This window comes from Podarcis gaigeae (genome assembly GCF_964106915.1).
Source record: "Podarcis gaigeae genome assembly, chromosome: 14".
Classification (NCBI taxonomy): Eukaryota; Metazoa; Chordata; class Lepidosauria; order Squamata; family Lacertidae; genus Podarcis; species Podarcis gaigeae.
The window spans coordinates 15,512,551-15,530,829 of NC_139690.1; the positions used below are offsets into that span (position 1 = coordinate 15,512,551).

General features: G+C 46.3%; 1 protein-coding gene across 3 annotated transcripts in view; it reads left to right on the forward strand.

Moving 5' to 3' along the window:
• Window positions 1-18,279, forward strand: part of PDE8A (phosphodiesterase 8A) — a 170,211-nt gene that overhangs the window by 134,314 nt on the left and 17,618 nt on the right. For all 3 annotated transcript variants that reach the window (XM_083712577.1, XM_083712576.1, XM_083712578.1), the window contains 9 exons: window positions 1,741-1,798; window positions 3,723-3,811; window positions 6,324-6,402; window positions 6,946-7,083; window positions 11,889-11,977; window positions 12,676-12,727; window positions 13,235-13,277; window positions 16,342-16,419; window positions 17,725-17,795. In XM_083712577.1, the coding sequence (XP_083568703.1) occupies window positions 1,741-1,798; window positions 3,723-3,811; window positions 6,324-6,402; window positions 6,946-7,083; window positions 11,889-11,977; window positions 12,676-12,727; window positions 13,235-13,277; window positions 16,342-16,419; window positions 17,725-17,795 (697 nt within the window). The remainder of the gene's footprint in view (window positions 1-1,740; window positions 1,799-3,722; window positions 3,812-6,323; window positions 6,403-6,945; window positions 7,084-11,888; window positions 11,978-12,675; window positions 12,728-13,234; window positions 13,278-16,341; window positions 16,420-17,724; window positions 17,796-18,279) is intronic.

The following is an 18,279-nucleotide window of genomic DNA, read 5'->3' on the forward strand; positions in this document are numbered from 1 at the left end:
GGATTCTGGTCCCACAGGGAGGCAAGATTGTTTTGGCCAAGGGCGCCCTCTAGGCTTCAACATTGGCTTGAGTAATGCTGGTGACCTCGTCCCACAAGCCAGTGAATAAATGAATGGAAGCAGTACTGGGAATGGGACGCGGGTGGCGCTGTAGGTTAAACCACAGAGCCTAGGACTTGCCGATCAGAAGGTCGGCAGTTCGAATCCCTGCGACAGGGTGAGCTCCCGTTGCTTGGTCCCTGCTCCTGCCAACCTAGCAGTTTGAAAGCACGTCAAAGTGCAAGTAGATAAATAGGTACCACTCCGGCGGGAAGGTAAACAGCGTTTCCGTGTGCTGCTCTGGTTCGCCAGAAGCGGCTTAGTCATGCTGGCCACATGACCCAGAAGCTGTATGCCGGCTCCCTCAGCCAATAAAGCGAGATGAGCGCTGCGACCCCAGAGTCGGCCACAACTGGACCTAATGGTCAGGGGTCCCTTTACCTCAGTACTGGGAATCTCAAGCAGGGAGAGCACTGTGGCACCATGTCTTACTTGTAGCTTTCCTGTGGGCATGTGGTTGGCCATAGTGGGATGGAGCATCTGCAGTTGGCAACAACGGCAGTGAGATGGGATAGATTCTTGGCGGTCACTTGAGGATGCCTTAGTCTACTGACCCCCGACCAACCTAAAAAACCCGGAACCGTCACTGACGCAAACCACAAATATTAAATCGTTTATATTTGCTTTTAAATAACCCGAATTAAAATAAATAACACGATATTCGACACTTCTAAAGGGAAAAAAGGAATAGGCAGCTTCATTTTGGCTGTTTCCTGATGGAAAGAGGAGAGGAAATTGCCAGTGTGACATGTGCCTCCCATGTCCGGAACGGAAATCAATCCAGAGAATACAATTAGTATTTGCTGCTGTCTTTGCTTTCCACCTGCAAACGATACGTAATCAATTACATCCCTCCGCCCCAAAGTTTGCATTGTATTTCTTTTGAACTGGAATTAACAGAGCCGGCTAATGTAATGACAACATAATTTATGTAGTTAATTACATAAAGAACAACAGTTACATAGTTTCGCCACAGCGGACAGCAAGATGAATAATGTAGTTTTTGGCGGAAGACATGCCGCAGCAGAAGAGAAACAATGTCGCATGCGATGAATATAGAATGGAACCAGAAAATATTCTTACTTACATTCCTAGCTGTAACTAAAACATACAAACTAGGGATGGGGAACTTATGGCCGTCTGGATGTTGGTGGACTACAACTCCCATCATCCTTGATCACTGGCCATGCTGACTGGGGCTGATGGGAGTTTGAGTCCAGCAACATCTGAAGAGCCACAAGTTCCTCAGCCCTGGTTCGGACCTTTCTATATGGAATGGAGGAAGTTTTAAAGTAGATGGAGGCTGATTTCACTGGTGTTGCATCACACTTACTGTTTCTAGCATGTGTTTTCTTTACAGCTATGGTTGTAATAATGTTCTTTCAGACTTGCAGGAGGGAGCTATAACTGGGAAGCAGGTTGTGCATTTTTAGATATATATGTAGATTTAAAAAACATGAAGTTCCCATGGAATCCAGTAGGAGTTATGCCTATGTGACCTTTGCTGGAGTACGGCCGTGACAGACATCTCATGCACCTTATTTGCAAAGTGTCCTTTGACAGCAGACTGCAGATGCTAACATTTTTGTCTGGGAGAAAAATAACAGTCTGACATCTGTCCATTCTTCCTCTCCTTTTAAGGCATGCAGATCGTGAAGAATCCTCAATATTACCCTTCATTTCTGCTGGCTTCACGAGGGTAAGTATGGCGTTTGAAGTTGATATTTGTAGCCCATCTATATTTAGTTCACCTCTGAATACCGATAGTCTCAGATTCATTTTGTGAACGCCCAGGAATAGATACCTGTTTGCTCCTACTTTGGGGGCAAACCGTACTTTTCCGTGTACTAACACTCCCCCTAATTTTGAGGACTCCAATTTAAGAAAATGGGGGGAGAGGGCCCAGAGTTGTTGAGCTTTTTTACGGGGGAGGGGGGTTGTCATAAAATCACTTACCAGACTGACAAACGCTGACTATTGCTCACATCGCAGAAGCTGCAGCCGTTCCAAAGCAACAATTGCTGCGGCGACCAATCACCCACCCATCCACCCAATGCAGCAGCAGCCAATTCAATCAAGCGCTTCACACAACCACTAATCACCAACAAAATCGCCGCTGACAAGCTCCTGCTCGAGCCTGCAACCAATCACCCATCACCCATATCGCACTGTCCGTGTATAAGACACCCCACCTTTTTAAACATTATTTTACAGTAAAACAATTCTCGTCTTATACACGGAAAAATACACACACACACACACACACACACACACACACACACACACACTTATTGAGGGCACTTATATACTACTTTATCATTGGCCTTTTGAAGTGGTGTACATAAAAACAAACCATGCAGAGAGTAAAACAATAAATGCCACCCTATATGTCCGCTGGAATAAGAAAGTCCTTGTCATGCCAGGATAGCTCATTCCGACTAAAGTTAAAAAATGTCGCCGGATTCATTGAAAAAAATCTCGTAATCTTAGTCTAGGACAAAGAAAGTCTCTTTGTGAGGTGAGGCAATAAATAGGGGTCAGCAAACTTTTTCAGCAGGGGGCCGGTCCACTGTCCCTCAGACCTTGTGGGGGGCCGGGCTATATTTTTCTTTGGGGGGGGGATAATGAATTCCAGACCGTCTGGATCCGGCCCAATCGCCTTCTCAATCCGGCTCGCGGACGGTCCGGGAATCAGCGTGTTTTTACACGAATAGAATGTATGCTTTTGTTTAAAATTCATCTCTGGGTTATTTGTGGGGCATTGGAATTCATTCATTTTTTAATTTTTTTTCAAAATATAGTCCGGCCCCCCACAAGGTCTGTGGGACAGTGGACTGGCCCCTTGCTGAAAAAGTTTGCTGACACCTGGAGCAAATGAATGCTGACAACTTTTTGCATGCCATCCTATATGCCAAGTAAATAACAAGTAGGGCATGCGGCAAAATGTTGCGGTGTATTCCCCTCCCCATAAAAGTGGTTCTTCCTCTTAGAGCTCCAGCCAGCATGCATAAAAGTTGCATACAAAAATGCAATATATTGGAGGGGGTTGCTTTGCAAAAGCGGGTCTGTTAGTCAGAGCTGCAAACAAAAATAGGTTTATTAGGAGAAATATGCACTAAAATGCTTCTGGATTTTAATTGGGATAATTTCCCCCCCTAAAGCACAAATTTATGCAGAAATGTGGAGAACTGAATTTAAGACTGGAAAAATGAGAAATTTTGGGCACCAAAATTGGCAGATTTCTCTATCCTCTGGCTGCTATATAGGCTCATTGAACCTAAGTGGAAGTCTCATTGGGATCAATGGGACCTATTTCTCTTTAGACGCGCTTGCCTTGTTAGGTAACTGCTGCCAGCATTGACTGACGCACCACTAAATATATTAACAAGCATGACATGTGCATGCGCCCAATGGCATTCTATCCCATATCCAGTAAGTGTTGTATATCTGCCCTTGTCAGGAACCTGTTCATAGTTGAGCAGACATCTGGGCATGTGTGGGGTGCAGAATGTCTTTCCTCAGGAAATAATTTGCTATTTGTAAGTAATTTGCTAACTAAATCACATCTCTATTTAGAGATAAATAATCAATGCAGACATTGCACTTTTTTTCTTTTTAAACAGAGATATGTAGAAAATCCCAACATCATGGCCTGTTACAACGAACTCATTCAGCTGGAATTTGGAGAAGTGCGGGCACAATTCAAACTAAGGTAATTTTACCTAAGCTAAACCTCATTAGCATACAGTGGTGCAGCATACTGTGTCATTCCAGATGTTGCCAGACTCCTAAGTCCCATTCTTCTTGGCATGAGAACCGGAGCAAGATGATTTGAGCATATTAAACCAATCCTAGTCTGACTGCCCTGGCTACCAATTAGCTTCCAAGCCCAATTCAAAGTGCTGGTTTTGACCTATAAAGGCTTAAATGGCTCAGGAGTGCAATACCTCAAGGACTGCCTATTTCCATATGAACCTACATGGATCCTGAGATCATCTTCTGAGGCCCTTCTTCATGTGCCTCCTCCACCTGAGGTCCGGAGGGTGGCAACATGAGAATGGGCCTTCTCTGCAGTGTGGAATGCTCTCCCCAGGGAAGTTCGCCGGGTGCCTTCATTATACACCTTTAGGCGCCAGGCAGAAACATTCCCTTTTAACCAAGCCTTTTGTTGATTTGACCAACATCCTATGCCCTTTTAAAATGGAGGGGGGCATTATTGCGTTGTTCTTTTTATTTATTATATTCTGTGATTTTATATTTTGATTTTGTTCTGTGAAGCGCCCTGAGACCTCCAGGTATAGGGCTGTATATAAATTCAATAATTAAAACGAAAATAAAAAACTCTTGTGTATGGAAGCTAACCTGTTGGTAAGAAGAGATCATTTCCCTAAGAAAGAAGAGGCTTTTGGGTCTAGCCAGTGACCCAAGTGGTCTAGCATCTGTGCGCTCTGATTTCCATCACGGTGTCCCGTTGCGCCAGAAGCGGTTTAGTCCTGCTGGGCACATGACCTGGAAAGCTGTCTGTGGACAAATGCTGGCTCCCTTGGCCTGAAAGCGAGATGAGTGCCACAACCCCATAGTCGCCTTTGACTAGACTTAACCGTCCAGGGTCCTTTACCTTTACCTAGCATCCTGTATTCATGATGTCCAAGCAGATGTCTATGGGAAGCCCACAAGCAGGCCAGGAGTGTAAGAACAGTCTCCCCACTTGTGATTCCCATCGACTGGCGTTCAGAGGTTCACTGCCTCCAACAGAGGAGGTGGACTGTAGGTGTCATGGCGGGGTCTTGTGAGAGTTTTGAGTAGCACAGGAGGTCTGTGGATTCCCATCTACGATTCCCATCAACAGAGGAAGAGCTGCTATTGCAGCTCTGGAGACTTCTAGGGTGGGAGAAGTGGCGTTAGTCTACAAGGTGTTTGTGAAGTGCCGTATTTTTCACTCCATAAGACGCACCCGACCATAAGGCGCACCTAGTTTTTAGAGGGGGAATGCAAGAAAAAAAAAATTATTTAAAGGGAGTGCTGAGCAGAGCCTGTATACATCCCAGGCTCTGTTCAGCGCTCCCTTTCAGGAGTCGCAAGGAGCGTGTGTGCAGCGCTTGCGGGCTTTCCCCCAAGAGCCGCACACATGCTCTGCGGCTCTTTAAAGGAAGCGCGGCTCTTGCAGGCTTTTTCGGGAGATGGGGGAAGGGACAGAGGAGCTAAGCCAGAAGCTAGAACCGCAAGAGGGAGCACTGCACAACGACCCCTCTCGCTGTTGTGGCTTCTGGCTTCACCATGCGAAGCCTCCTCAGGACAGTGGGATGAAGGCTCCCCATGCCCTGAAGAGGCTGTGCGCGGCTAAGCCAGAAGCTAGAACAGCAAGAAGGAGCTCTGCGCAGTGATCTCTCTCGCTGTTCCAGCTTCTGGGACAGCCGCGCAGCCTGCATTCGCTCCATAAGATGCACACACATTTCCCCTTACATTTTAGGAGGGGAAAAGTGCGGCTTATAGAGCGAAAAATACAGTATGTCAGAAGCAGCCACAGTATCTGCTGCCCTGCCGTATTAGAACCTCGAGGTCCATTCGGAAGGCGAGCGGGATGGGTCGGAAATGATGTTGGGGAGAAGGCACTTGAGAGGACAGGATTCACAGTGAAGTTAGTGGGAGCCTAGAATTAAGAACTTCCATCTTCATTCAGTTAGGAATCATACAGCAGCTGGCACAGCATGTTACGGTTGTTACAGCAGGCGGAAAAGATCATGACGTGGTCTGCTGAGACCCTCAGCAGTTTCCAAGTGGTCAGTGAGGGGCAAATTTTGGGAACGGATGGTGGAGCTGAAATAAATAAATGAATAAGTGTTCTCACCAAGCTTTTACCCTCTCTCTGTTTCCTTCTCCTTTTTCCTGTTGTCTCTCAGATGTCACATTTTAAAGTGTAAGCCCCTGGGGACAAAGACCTGCTCTCTGGTAGTTTGAAATGCAGTGAATTTACTGATGACACACACTCTCTTTCTGTATAAATAAGTTAGCCTCTACACAGGTCAACTTTCTCTTTTTGCTGGGCTAGGCAAAACGCCAAGCGGCCTGTCTAACTTCCTACTACTGTTCTTCAGAGCAGAATCATCTCTCTTGAATGTATTGCTCCAAGGTGGTGGAGGGTTTTTTTGGTTAATTTATAGCCCTCAAAATTGCAAGCCGTGAAATTCGAATCTAATGAGTCCACCCCTTTCTTTCCTTTGCAGGGCTTGTAATTCAATCTTTACAGCGTTAGAGAAAAGTCAAGAAGCCATTGAGATTACAAGTGAAGACCATGTAATACAGGTTTGTTCTGGGTACTTTTATGAGTGTCAAATGCTGTTCCAAGGTCTTGTGTGACTCAGTTCCAGTTCACGGTGTTATAGCCATGTTATTGTATTGTAAATAGGGTAAACTCACCATTTCAGAGATTGAGCCCAAAGCCAAAATAGTGTATAGTCAAAACCCATTGGGTTCAGTGCTGGATGGGATTGTCAATGCCATTTCCACCTCTTTTTAATTTGTTATAATACTGAATGTGCATAAGTTAAATGTGCGTAAGTTGCAGAGCTACTGAACAGCGGTTGGTATCCAGTGCTAATCAGACCTATTTAAGTTAATGGACCTGCCTTAGGGTTTTTTTTAATTGTTCCTTTGAAGCCATGCCTGTACCCACCCTGTAGACCTGACATTGCACATGACACCAGATGCAGTAGGCTGGGTTGGCATGGCCCCCCTTGTATAGAGGAAGTACTGCTTTAGAAATGCCCAGCAAAATTTAAAATCTGCAGGCTGACGACCATGCCTTTCCTTTTGGTTTGACTGGAGTGCTTTATTTAAATCTCGCAGTACGTAAACCCTGCGTTTGAAACCGTGATGGGCTATCAGAAAGGCGAATTAATAGGAAAGGAACTAACAGAAGTGCCTACAAATGAAAAAAAAGCTGATTTCCTTGACACTATTAATTCTTGCATCAAGATAGAAAAGGTAAGCGCATGCCTTGGTTTGGCACCTGAGCGGTGAACCTGACAGGGTGGTGTTTTAGGACTGGGCTGCTCAGTCACGGAGCTAACTCTGAGGCCTTTGGGATGTCACAGTCTCTCAGCCCCATCTATTTGGTAAGGCTGCTGGGAACATAAAATGCAACGGCCCCATGGAAACTGATCTGCATTGCATGCAAATGCAATAAATAAATAAGATAGGATAAGCATACATGCCTGTTGAAGTAATAATAATAATAATAATAATAATAATAATAATAATACTTTATTATTTATACCCTGCCCATCTGGTTGGGTTTCCCCAGCCACTCTGGGCGACTCCCAATCAAATATTAAAAACCCAATACAATACAGCATTAAAAAAATAAAAACTTCCCTAAACAGGGCTGCCTTCAGATGTCTTTTAAAAGTAGGATATTTGCTTATTTCCTTGACATCTGATGGGAGGGCGTTCCACAGGGCAGGCGCCACTACCAAGAAGGCCCTCTTCTGCCTGGTTCCCTGTAACCTCACTTCTTGCAGGGAGGGAACTGCCTGAAGGCCCTTGGAGCTGGACCTCAGTGTCCGGGCTGGACGATGGGGGTGGAGACGCTCCTTCAGGTACACTGAAGTGGTATACTATTGCTGTAAATGCACGGTGCAGATTGCGCCCTAAGAAGCCACCCGGGGCCAGACACCTCAACAGGTTCAACCAAGTGCAAATGATTGCGCCGGTGTCTCTTGCGCCTCCCAACATGCAAACAGAGCATTCATGCCAGAATCCTCTGAAACGATAGGTATGTGGCACGTTCCCTTAGAGACAGCCTTGCCCCTCCTAGGGCAGCAAACAAGGTTTAAGTAGCCACTGAGGAGGGAGAGAAGCCGTTACTGTGTGGGCACGAAAGGCTGGCAGATGGGTTGCCGCTTCAAAGACATGCGTACGTCACAGCTTACATGCTGCCCTGTGTGAGTCAGGTGAGATGAATGGGCGGCAGTGGGTGCCACGTTCAGAAGTCCCAAGCCGTTGATGCTGCATTCAATGAAGATGCTGCAGTGAATCAGAGGCCCTACGGACATTAATGCATGCAGGAATGGAAGCAAGAGAGAAATGAGTCATGGTGTGCCTGCATCAAAGGCCCAATCTGGAAAGGAAACGCTGTGGTTGCCGTTTGCATCTGGCCGTGAACGTGTGCCACAGCGTTCCCAGGAGTACTTTCAAATATGTCAAGGGGTGGGAGGGGAGGAAGAGATAAAATGGCAGGTGCCAACTGAAATTGCATTTGATTACAACTCGTTTTATTTGTTTACATTGTTAATATACCACCTCCAGAAACAAGAACATTTATCTTTTCAGGTTAAAATCACTAATTTTACAACAAGGGAAAAATGCAGCATGATCTTAAAGCAACTTCATTTATTTGTTTGTTTGTTTGTTCAGCTTACGTTAGGCCCCATCGGCATTATACCTTTAAAGCAGTAGCATACCACTTTAAAGAGTCATGGCTGCCGCCCCATAGAATGCTGGGAGCTGTCATTCGTTCAGGGTGCTGAGAATTGTCAGGTCCCCCGTTTTCTTCTCACAAAGCAACATTTCCAGAGTGCTTTCAGAATCAATCCGTCTTCCTGGGGAACCCTAGGAACTGTAGCTCTGTGAGGGGAGAAGGAGATATCCTAACAGTTCCCATGATGCAGAGTGGCAAATACATCAACAAAAGAGGGTTTAAAAAAATAAAAACAGTTTTAAACATTCTAAAAAGTGATCTCAGAAGTGCCATGAACAATGTTTTTCAGGTATCAAATGCCCATATAAAGCAAGAATACAGTCAAACCTCGGTTGTCGAACGTAGCCTGTTCGGCTTCCAAAATGTTCAACAACTGAGGTGCAGCTTCTGATCAGTTGCAAGAGCTTCCTGCACTCAAGCAGAAGCCGCGTTGGACGTTTGGCTTCCAAAAAACTTTCGAAAACCGGAACATTCACTTCCGGGTTTTTGGCGTTCTGGAGTCGAAATGTTCCAAAATGGAGCTGTTTGGGAACTGAGGTTTGACTGTATTTTTTAATTTATCCTGAAAGTCAATAATGAGGGAGCCAGGCAGACACCACCAGTTCCACAAATGGGAAACTGCCACTGAAAAGGCCCTGTCACAGGTAAACACCAAGCAGAGAGAGAAATAAAACTCCAAGTCGAGGAAGCAGACAATAAAACTCATGAAAGCTAAAGGAGGCCTAAAAGCTGAGTTTAAAAGGCCCAGACGAAGGACGAGGGAGGCTTGGCCTGGTGCAAAAGAACATTCACACCTGTGGCCCTCCAAATATTTGTTGGGACTACAGCACCCATACGTTCTGACCATTGACTGTGCTGGCAGGGGAGTAGGAGTCAAATAACATCTGGAGGGCTGGAGGTTTCCAACTACTGATGCGCAGCCTGACTGGTATAAATGTGCGTGCCAGGCCTTGTGCTTGTAGTGATAGCGCACCAGTAATAAGGGTTGAGTGGTTGTGCTTCTATGGACATAAAGGGGCCAGAACCCTCAAAAGAGGTCTGTGAATGCTTAGTAGGATTGTGGCACTCATGATTAATGCCTATTTTGATGTGGCGGCAGGCAGCTGCTTTGCCTGTGCCTCCTGTCACGAAGCTTGAATGCGATTATCTGGGGTGAAATTGGCAAATCTGCGCGCAAATTCGGTGAGCATGGCTGTTTGACGTGCTCAGATCGGGTCATGGTAGCGACCTCCCCTTGGTCATAAAATGAGGAGCTGAAGCTTTCTTTAAGAGCCAGTGTGGTGTAGTGGTTAAGAGCGGTAGTCCCGTAATCTGGGGAACCGGGTTCGTGTCTCCGCTCCTCCACATGCAGCTGCTGGGTGACCTTTGGCCAGTCACATTTCTCTGAAGTCTCTCAGCCCCAATCACCTCACAGAGTGTTTGTTGTGAGGGAGGAAGGGAAAGGAGATTGTGAGCCACTTTGAGACTCCTGAAGGGGAGTGAAAGGCGGGATATCAAATCCAAACACTTCTTCTTCTTCTTCTTCTTTAAATATATGCGGACCTTTTTTTCGTGGGGCCACGATTCAGACTTAGGGCCAAATTAAGCGTGCCACTTGGTGTTTTAGCAGTCTCCCTTTACTTTTCTTTTTAGCAGTCTCCCTTTACTTTTCTTTTTAAAGAAAGGAATAGCTAGGACAGGCAGGGAGACAACCCGAACCTGAACCCTTTCCTCATCCCCCACCCCCTGCCATGCTGTGAAGCTCAGACTGGATCTCGGACAAAAGAAGTCTCTATGTGAGGTGAGGCAATAAGAGATTCAGGCTTGCTTCAATGCAAGGTTGCGGCAGATTCAAGGTACAGCAGAGCTCAGACTGGGTTCAGGGCTCAAGATGTGTTAGAAGAGCAACACATAACTCTGATGTTGCTTCAGCAAGGAAAAGAGACTGAACCCAATATACAAGAAGTCACGTCAGCTGAATTACTAGCCCAGGACTTGCAGGGTGGGCCTTCTGCAATGGAGTCCTCCGAGTCCGAGGAAGACAGTGCCACATCCTCAGGCTGGAGGCCTCTGTGGGTTTCTCTGATATCAGCAGGCAAGAAAAGGACGCGGGTGGTGCTGTGGGTTAAACCACAGAGCCTAGGACTTGCCGATCAGAAGGTCGGCGGTTCGAATCTCCGCGACGGGGTGAGCTCCCGTTGCTCGGTCCCAGCGCCTGCCCACCTAGCAGTTGGAAAGCACGTCAAAGTACAAGTAGATAAATAGGGAAGGTAAATGGCGTTTCCATGCGCTGCTCTGGTTTGCCAGAAGCAGCTTAGTCATGCTGGCCACATGACCCGGAAGCTGTACGCCGGCTCCCTCGGCCAGTAAAGCGAGATGAGCACCACAACCCCAGAGTCGGCCACAACTGGACCTAATGGTCAGGGGTCCCTTTACCTTTACCTTTAAGGCAAGAAAAGCTTTCCTTGCCCTCTTGCTTCAGAACCCTTGATCTCCTGAAAAACTGGAATGGAAATGTGGGCAACTGAACTTCAGAATGGAAAACGCAGAGGAACCGAAAATTACAGATTATCCCATCCCATAAGAGCGGCTCACTGTGGAGCTAGTTATTTGTCGGTTGATTTGCCCATCTGACTGGCTTGCCCCAGGCACTCAGCAAAGAAATAGCAAAAGCACAACCCAACATCAAACCCTAAAAATTTCCCTGATGTCTTTTAAAAATCACATAGCTGTTTATCTATTTGACATCTGCTGGGAGGGCGTTCCACAGGGTGGGTGCCACTACCGAGAAGGCCCTCTGCCTGGTTCCCTGTAACCTCACTTCTCACAGTGAGGGAACCACCAGAAGGCCCTTGGAGCTGGACATCAGTGTCGTGGCTGAACGATGGGGGTGAAGGCACAGTTGCCTTTTAGAGGCATTAAAAATAATAATCAAAGGCCCCATCTGCCCTGTACGTTTAAAACAGTATCATACCACTTTAAACAGTCATGGCCTCCCCCCAAAAATCATGGGAACTGTGGTTTGGTAAGGATGTTGAATTGCTTAACAGTCAACCCCTCTTCTCAGGGAACTCTGGGAATCATAGCTCCATGAGGGGAACAGGGCTCTACTAACATCTCTCAGCACCTCTAACAGTCTACAGCTTCCCAAATTCTTTTTAAGTGGTATGGAGCTGCTTTAAATGTATTGTGCAGATGGGACCTAAAGGCACAAATCTGAAGTCTTATGTGAAAATAGTTTTAATGAGAAAGAAAGAGAAAGCTGGGGGGATTTGTCCGTGAGCTCCTAAGTCAAATGTCGTCTTTACTTGATTTTGATTCCCATCTGCAGGAATGGCAAGGAACCTACTACACTAAGAAGAAAAGTGGAGAGAGTATACAACAAAATGTGAAGATCATACCTGTCATTGGACAGGGAGGGTAAGCCTCGAAATCAAAACTGAATATTGATATTGTCGCTGTTGTCTTAAAACAAACTACTCATAATTGTGGGGAATGGCTTGCTATGAAGTGCATGATCAGGAATCCCGAGGACTTTAGCCATTTTTTAAAATAAAGTTTGTAGTCCTCATGGTGAAGGCTCAGACAATAGAATCAGACTTCCTCTGGTCAGGTTTCTCATCTCCCTCCCAACGCAAAAAGCAGAGTCAGACCACTGGTCCATCTGGCTCAGTTTTGTCTACTCGAATGGGCAGTGACTCTCCAGGGTCTCAGTCTTTTCCCATCCCTACTTGGAAAAACCAGGACTTGAACCTGGGACCTTGTGTAGCCAAGGCAAATACTTTGCTACTGAGCTATGGTCATTCCCCAAGGCTCCTGCTCCTGCAGTATTCCTGTAACCTGGGGTGGCTCACCTGGAATTCTCCAGGTGCTTCATAGACTCCGCCTCCCATCATCCCTGACCCTTGACCACTCCAGCTGGGGCTAATAGGAGTTGGAGGCCAACAACATCTGGCTTAACACAGGCTAGCCACCTCTGCTACAACCCACCAAACTAGGATAGACATTTTAGGCTAAAATGTATTTTTAAAAATAAATAAATAATCAGCTCTTAAGAGAATCGAAATCTAAGAAGCCAAAATATATAATTTGTCCCGTTGCTTGTCTTTCTTTTACAGAAAAATTAGACACTATGTGTCACTTAGTAGACCATGCAATGACAACAGTAAGGTAAGCAGAACAGGTATTCCAGCTTAACTAGAATCGGGGAGGGGATGCGTGATAGGAGGGGTGAGGAAATGTTTCAGCCCTCTGTGGGCCAGTTCTTTATCTTCCTCCATCCCTGCAAGCCAACTTTGACAGGTGTATAAAGTCACCCACCTCTGATTTCATGATGATGGCTGGGGACTTAGAGGTGGGCAGTCTCACCCATCTGTCAAAGGTGATCTGTGGGGCAGAGGGAGGGGGTCTGTGTCTCTAGTGTGTTCCCCACAGGTGAAGCAGCACCCTCTAGGACTGAACCCTCCTCTCACCAGCTGATAAGCGAAGGGTTCAATCCTGCTGGGTGCAGGGGTCTGCTTCACAGGATTGAACTGGAACCATGAGCCAACTGGGAACCCTTGGCAGGCCAGATTTGGCCCAGAGGCTCAAGGTTCCTAACCCCTGCACCAAAGGTTGATCCTATTGTTCTGGCTAATTTCTCTCTCCCCCACCCCCACCCCTTTTTTTTACTTGCAGGCTGAAAGAGTCTGTGAACGTGTCCAAGCTGAGTCCCAGACAGGTACGGCACTGCAAGTTTTGTTACGAGAAAATCTCTCGCATTTTAATAACAACAGCTCAGCCTATTGCTATCCACCAAGACATTTCTTCATAATAAAAAGGCATAACCTGAAATGCATTTTAGAAATGCGTTTACTTGAGGTGGTTAAGAGGAATGATTAAAAACAGAAAGAAAATACACTGTCTGATCTAAAACACCTAAGACTTTTGCACAGCGCTGGTGAGGACACCAACATAGGTCAAATGCTTGTTGAAACAAGTAAGGGCTTAGCAGTTGTATAGTGTCAGGATTGGCAACCGTCATCCCTAGACCTAATTTCAAAAATTCCCACAAGTCATCAGTTCAGACGTCTGACCAGAGCGATCCTTCTTTCTCCTATCAGCCCACTGTGGGGGTTGGGGGGGCAGTGCAGATGCAGCAACAGATGTGACCCAGATGTGTACAGTTGCCTACACTTCAACTGAGCAAAGGTAAGAGGACAAAAGCAGCTGAGTCAGGTGTGGAGGTGAGAGGCGTGGCCTGGGGAGATTCCCAAGGGCCATATAGGGGCTTCTGGGGGCCACATTTGGCTTCCAGGCCTGAGGTGCTCTACCCCTACTCTAGAAGGCCATGTGCTACCATGCTGGTGGTGGTGTTGTTATTTACCTAATCTCACCTCAAGGCCCCAGGGCATGTTCCAACATCAAAACAAAATATAAAAACAGTTTAAAACAACTCAGAGGTCCAGCTCCAAGGGCCTTCTGGCAGTTCCCTCCCTGCAAGAAGCGAGGTTGCAGGGAACCAGGCAGAGGGCCTTCTCGGGAGTGGCACCCACCCTGTGGAATGCCCTCCCACCCGATGTCAAGGAAATAAACAACTATCTGACTTTTAGAAGACATCTGAAGGCCGCCCTGCCTAGGGAAGTTTTTAATGTTTGATGTTTTATCATGTTTTTAATATTCTGTTGGGAGCCGCCCAGAGTTGCTGGGGAGACCCAGCCAGATGGGCAGGGTATAAATAATAAATTATATTATTATTATAACTTGAAATAATAGGAATAAGGTGGGTCCTAAAAATAAACACCTTGTGTGAAAAGCCAGGATAAAATACAATAATCTATTAATCAATAAAAGCTTTCCTAAAAAGGACTGCCTTCAGATGTTTTCTAAAAGACTTCTAAGCCCTACTTAAGGTAAAGGTGAAAGTACCCTTGCCCGTACGGGCCAGTCGTGTTCGACTCTGGGGTTGCGCGCCCATCTCGCTTAAGAGGCCGGGGGCCAGCGCTGTCCGGAGACACTTCCGGGTCACGTGACCAGCGTGACAAGCTGCATCTGGCGAGCCAGCGCAACACACAGAAACGCCGTTTACCTTCCCGCTAGTAAGCGGTCCCTATTTATCTACTTGCACTCGGGGGTGCTTTCGAACTGCTAGGTGGGCAGGCGCTGGGACCGAGCAACGGGAGCGCACCCCGCCACAACGATTCGAACCGCCGACCTGACGATCGGCAAGTCCTAGGCGCTGAGGTTTTACCCACAGCGCCACCCGCATCCCCAAGCCCTACTTAGAATCACACAATTGTAGAGTTGGAAGGGACCCTGAGAGTCATCTAGTCCAACCCCGCACAATGCTTGGAGATGGCAGGGATTGAACCTGGGTCTATCTGCAAGCAAAGCAGATTAGATGCCATTGAACTGCGAGTCCTTCCCCAGAGGTTAGTATTTTGCATGTGAAGGGGGCACTGAGCATCTCTGCTAGGCAGGCTCAAGCACAGAGTACACCACACTAGGCAGTCCATAATATTTGCAGAGCAATGAAACAGTTCTCTGGGAAGGAGACTAAATAACAGGCCAACTATCTGTGCCAGGCAGCTGTGTTTCAAAGCGAACAAGGAATCAAGGCAACCTTGACTGTTTTGTGGGCTTGTGGGAGAAGGAGATTCCAATTTCATTTCCTACTCCTCAGGAACAGTAGCTGATACAGCTTCTTAAATCTAGATTTGAATGTGTCAAGGACGGAGTCTTGAGTGTTGTCGTGGCTGGGATGGAAATCTCCCAAGGACATGTTTACATGGCTTCCTCTTCAATGGCCACAGGTGTTGGGAATCCACAAGGCACGACTTGCTGTAGCGTTGAGGTAGAACAAAACACCAGATTTTGCTCCCTGTCAAAGTTCAGCTGATTGTCAACAATTGGATTTATTGATTTATCGTTAACCGTTGTTGGGAGTAACATTGAGGCATCCCAGAATATGGTTTGAAGTAGGGGCTAGGCAGTTCTTCCTTGGCAAGGAGTTGCAGAGCCTGAGAACAGTACGTTTCCGAGCACAATTCAAAGTGTTGGTGCTGACCTTTAAAGCCCTAGTTACAGATAGGTAGCCGTGTTGGTCTGCCATAGTCAAAACAAAAAAATTCCTTCCAGTAGCACCTTAAAGACCAACTAAGTCAGTTCTTGGTATGAGCTTTCGTGTGCATGCACACTTCTTCAGATACACTGATCTTCAGATACACTGATTCTTTAAAGCCCTAAACAGCCTTGGCCCAGTATGCCTTAAGGAGCATCTCCACCCCCATTGTTCAGCCCAGACACTGAGGTCCAGCGCCGAGGGCCTTTTGGCGGTTCCCTCCCTGTGAGAAGTGAGGTTGCGGGGAACCAGGCAGAGGGCCTTCTCGGTAGTGGCACCCGCCCTGTGGAACGCCTTCCCCAGCAGATGCCAAGGAAATAAACAACTATCTTACTTGTCTAGGACAGAACAACGGGGGTGGAGACGCTCCTTCAGGTATACTGGGCCGAGGCCGTTTAGGGCTTTAAAGGTCAGCACCAACACTTTGAATTGTGCTTTGAACTGCTCTGAGGCTCTGGAACTCCTTCCCAAGGCAGCCCAGTTTAGGGAAGTTTTTAATGACTGATGTTTTAATGTATTTTTAATATTCTGTTGGAAGCCATCCAGAGTGGCTGGGGAAACCCTGCCAGATGGGGAGGGTATTATTATTATTATTATTATTATTATTATTATTATCTGAGAAGGCTCTCTCACCTTCCTAAATGGGGATGTCCTTTTTCACAGCAGCAATTTCTTGCCTCTACAGATATCCAGAGCTGCAGGCACAAAGACAGGCGGAAAGGCTCTTTAGATGTCAGATCGACCACTTCTCGGGGCAGTGATGGTATGTTACATGAGTCCATCTGTTTCCAATGTGCGGGACGATTGTGCCGTTGCTTATGTAGCCAAAACTGAACCACCCCCGTAGAAAAGAGGAGTCTCAACAAGCTTGGGAGAACCCCAAGTTTTTCAGAAGTACAGTAACATCTGGGGAGGGGATCTTTCGGGTAAGAGAAACCCCAACAACAGCCCAATTCAGCCTGCTTCCTGGCTGCTTGCAGGAAGAAATACAACAGAGGGGGCACAAAATGGAATGGAGCAAGTGGAACCGAATGCAAGCTTTTATCGCAGGTCCAATTTGTCATTATTAATATTAATATCATTTTATTTGTTTATATCCCACTATATCATAGAAATGTAGAGTTGGAAGGGACCCTGAGGATCATCTAGTCCAACCCCTTGCAATGCAACTTTCCCATACGGGGATTGAACCTGCAACCTTGCCGTTACCAGCACCATGCTCAAACCACCCCAAAACCAGGATTCATGACAGCTCAGAAAAATTGAAGCAAATACAGAGAAAACAGACATAGCTTTAAAAAAAACTTATAAAAATATTTTAAAGGGATTAAACTGTTTATGGAATGAAAACAACATAAGACCATATCTGTTAACATGCAGAAGGGGGAAAATACAGTAAAGAGCCCTTTCCTTAAAAGCGGTCAGTTCCCCCAAAGCCTGCCAGAATAAAACAGTCTTCCACCTCCTGGTGGAAGGACAACAAGGAGAGAGCCAGTCTGGCCTCTCTGAGAAGGGAGTTCCGAAATCTGGGAGGAGCCGCTGAGAAGGCCCTCTCCCGCATTCCCCTTAAAGGTGCCTGGGAAGAGAGAAGGGTCTGGGCAGAATATGATCCTTCAGATATTTAAAATATTTTTAATTGCTTTATGAATTTGGCACCTTTATACCCAAAACAAACATTCTGTTTGTGAGCTTCAAGTTCTCTCATTTCCCTCCTCTAACCTCATTTGTTTAGTTCATGTGAAACATGATCGTCTAATTTTGGAAAAATAATAATATATATGTGTTGAAGAAAATGGAAAAATTGGGTTATCATGAAATCTCAAAGCAGCTTCTTTGAGGAAGGCAGTAAAACATACAAGCTTTTATGCTGTAGGTTGCTGGATGTGTGTGTGTGTGTGTGTGTGTGTGTGTGTTATGTACTTTATGTGCCTTTGATGCTAAATGTTAATATTGTTTCTATTGCATGTTTAAAACGTAAGCTGCTTTGGAGACCTTCTGGTTCAAAAAAGGAGAAGCTTGTGATAGGTTAACATTGTCCACTAATTTTATTCCACTTTATTCTGCATAGGCAGTTCACAGAGAAGGCATTCCTCTATGGCCAGAATACATTCCATGACTATTGAAGCACCCATTACCAAGGTGAGACACTACCGTTTGAGTTCATTGAGATCCAATGGCTTCGTTTTTCCCTAGGAATTTGCCTTTTTACCCTTACAAAACTACCATGCTCCTACACAGGCCCCCCACATATTAGCATGGGTTTACATGGGGAAAATGTTCTGCTATATGCAGCCAAAGGCCACATAGAAGTAATAGGAAACCATGGTGCCCTGTCCTGGTCCGGACAATGAACCCATGTAGCATGATGGAGCAAGACAGGCCTGTAGTTGCAGCACCAAGGACAGCTCCAAATGAGCAACATGCTCTGAGGGCTGGAGGCGAACTAAGGCCTTTTGAGCCTCTGTCTCCAAACCATCTCTCTTATGCTCTGTGCTCTTGGAGAACTACAGACTCAGGCCAACCCTTTGGCTTGAAAGTGGACATTTCTCCTTTACTCTCTAGCCTGGTGTGTTGCCTCACCATTGGACCAGTGCCATAATGTAGGAGACACACAGTTCCTTAG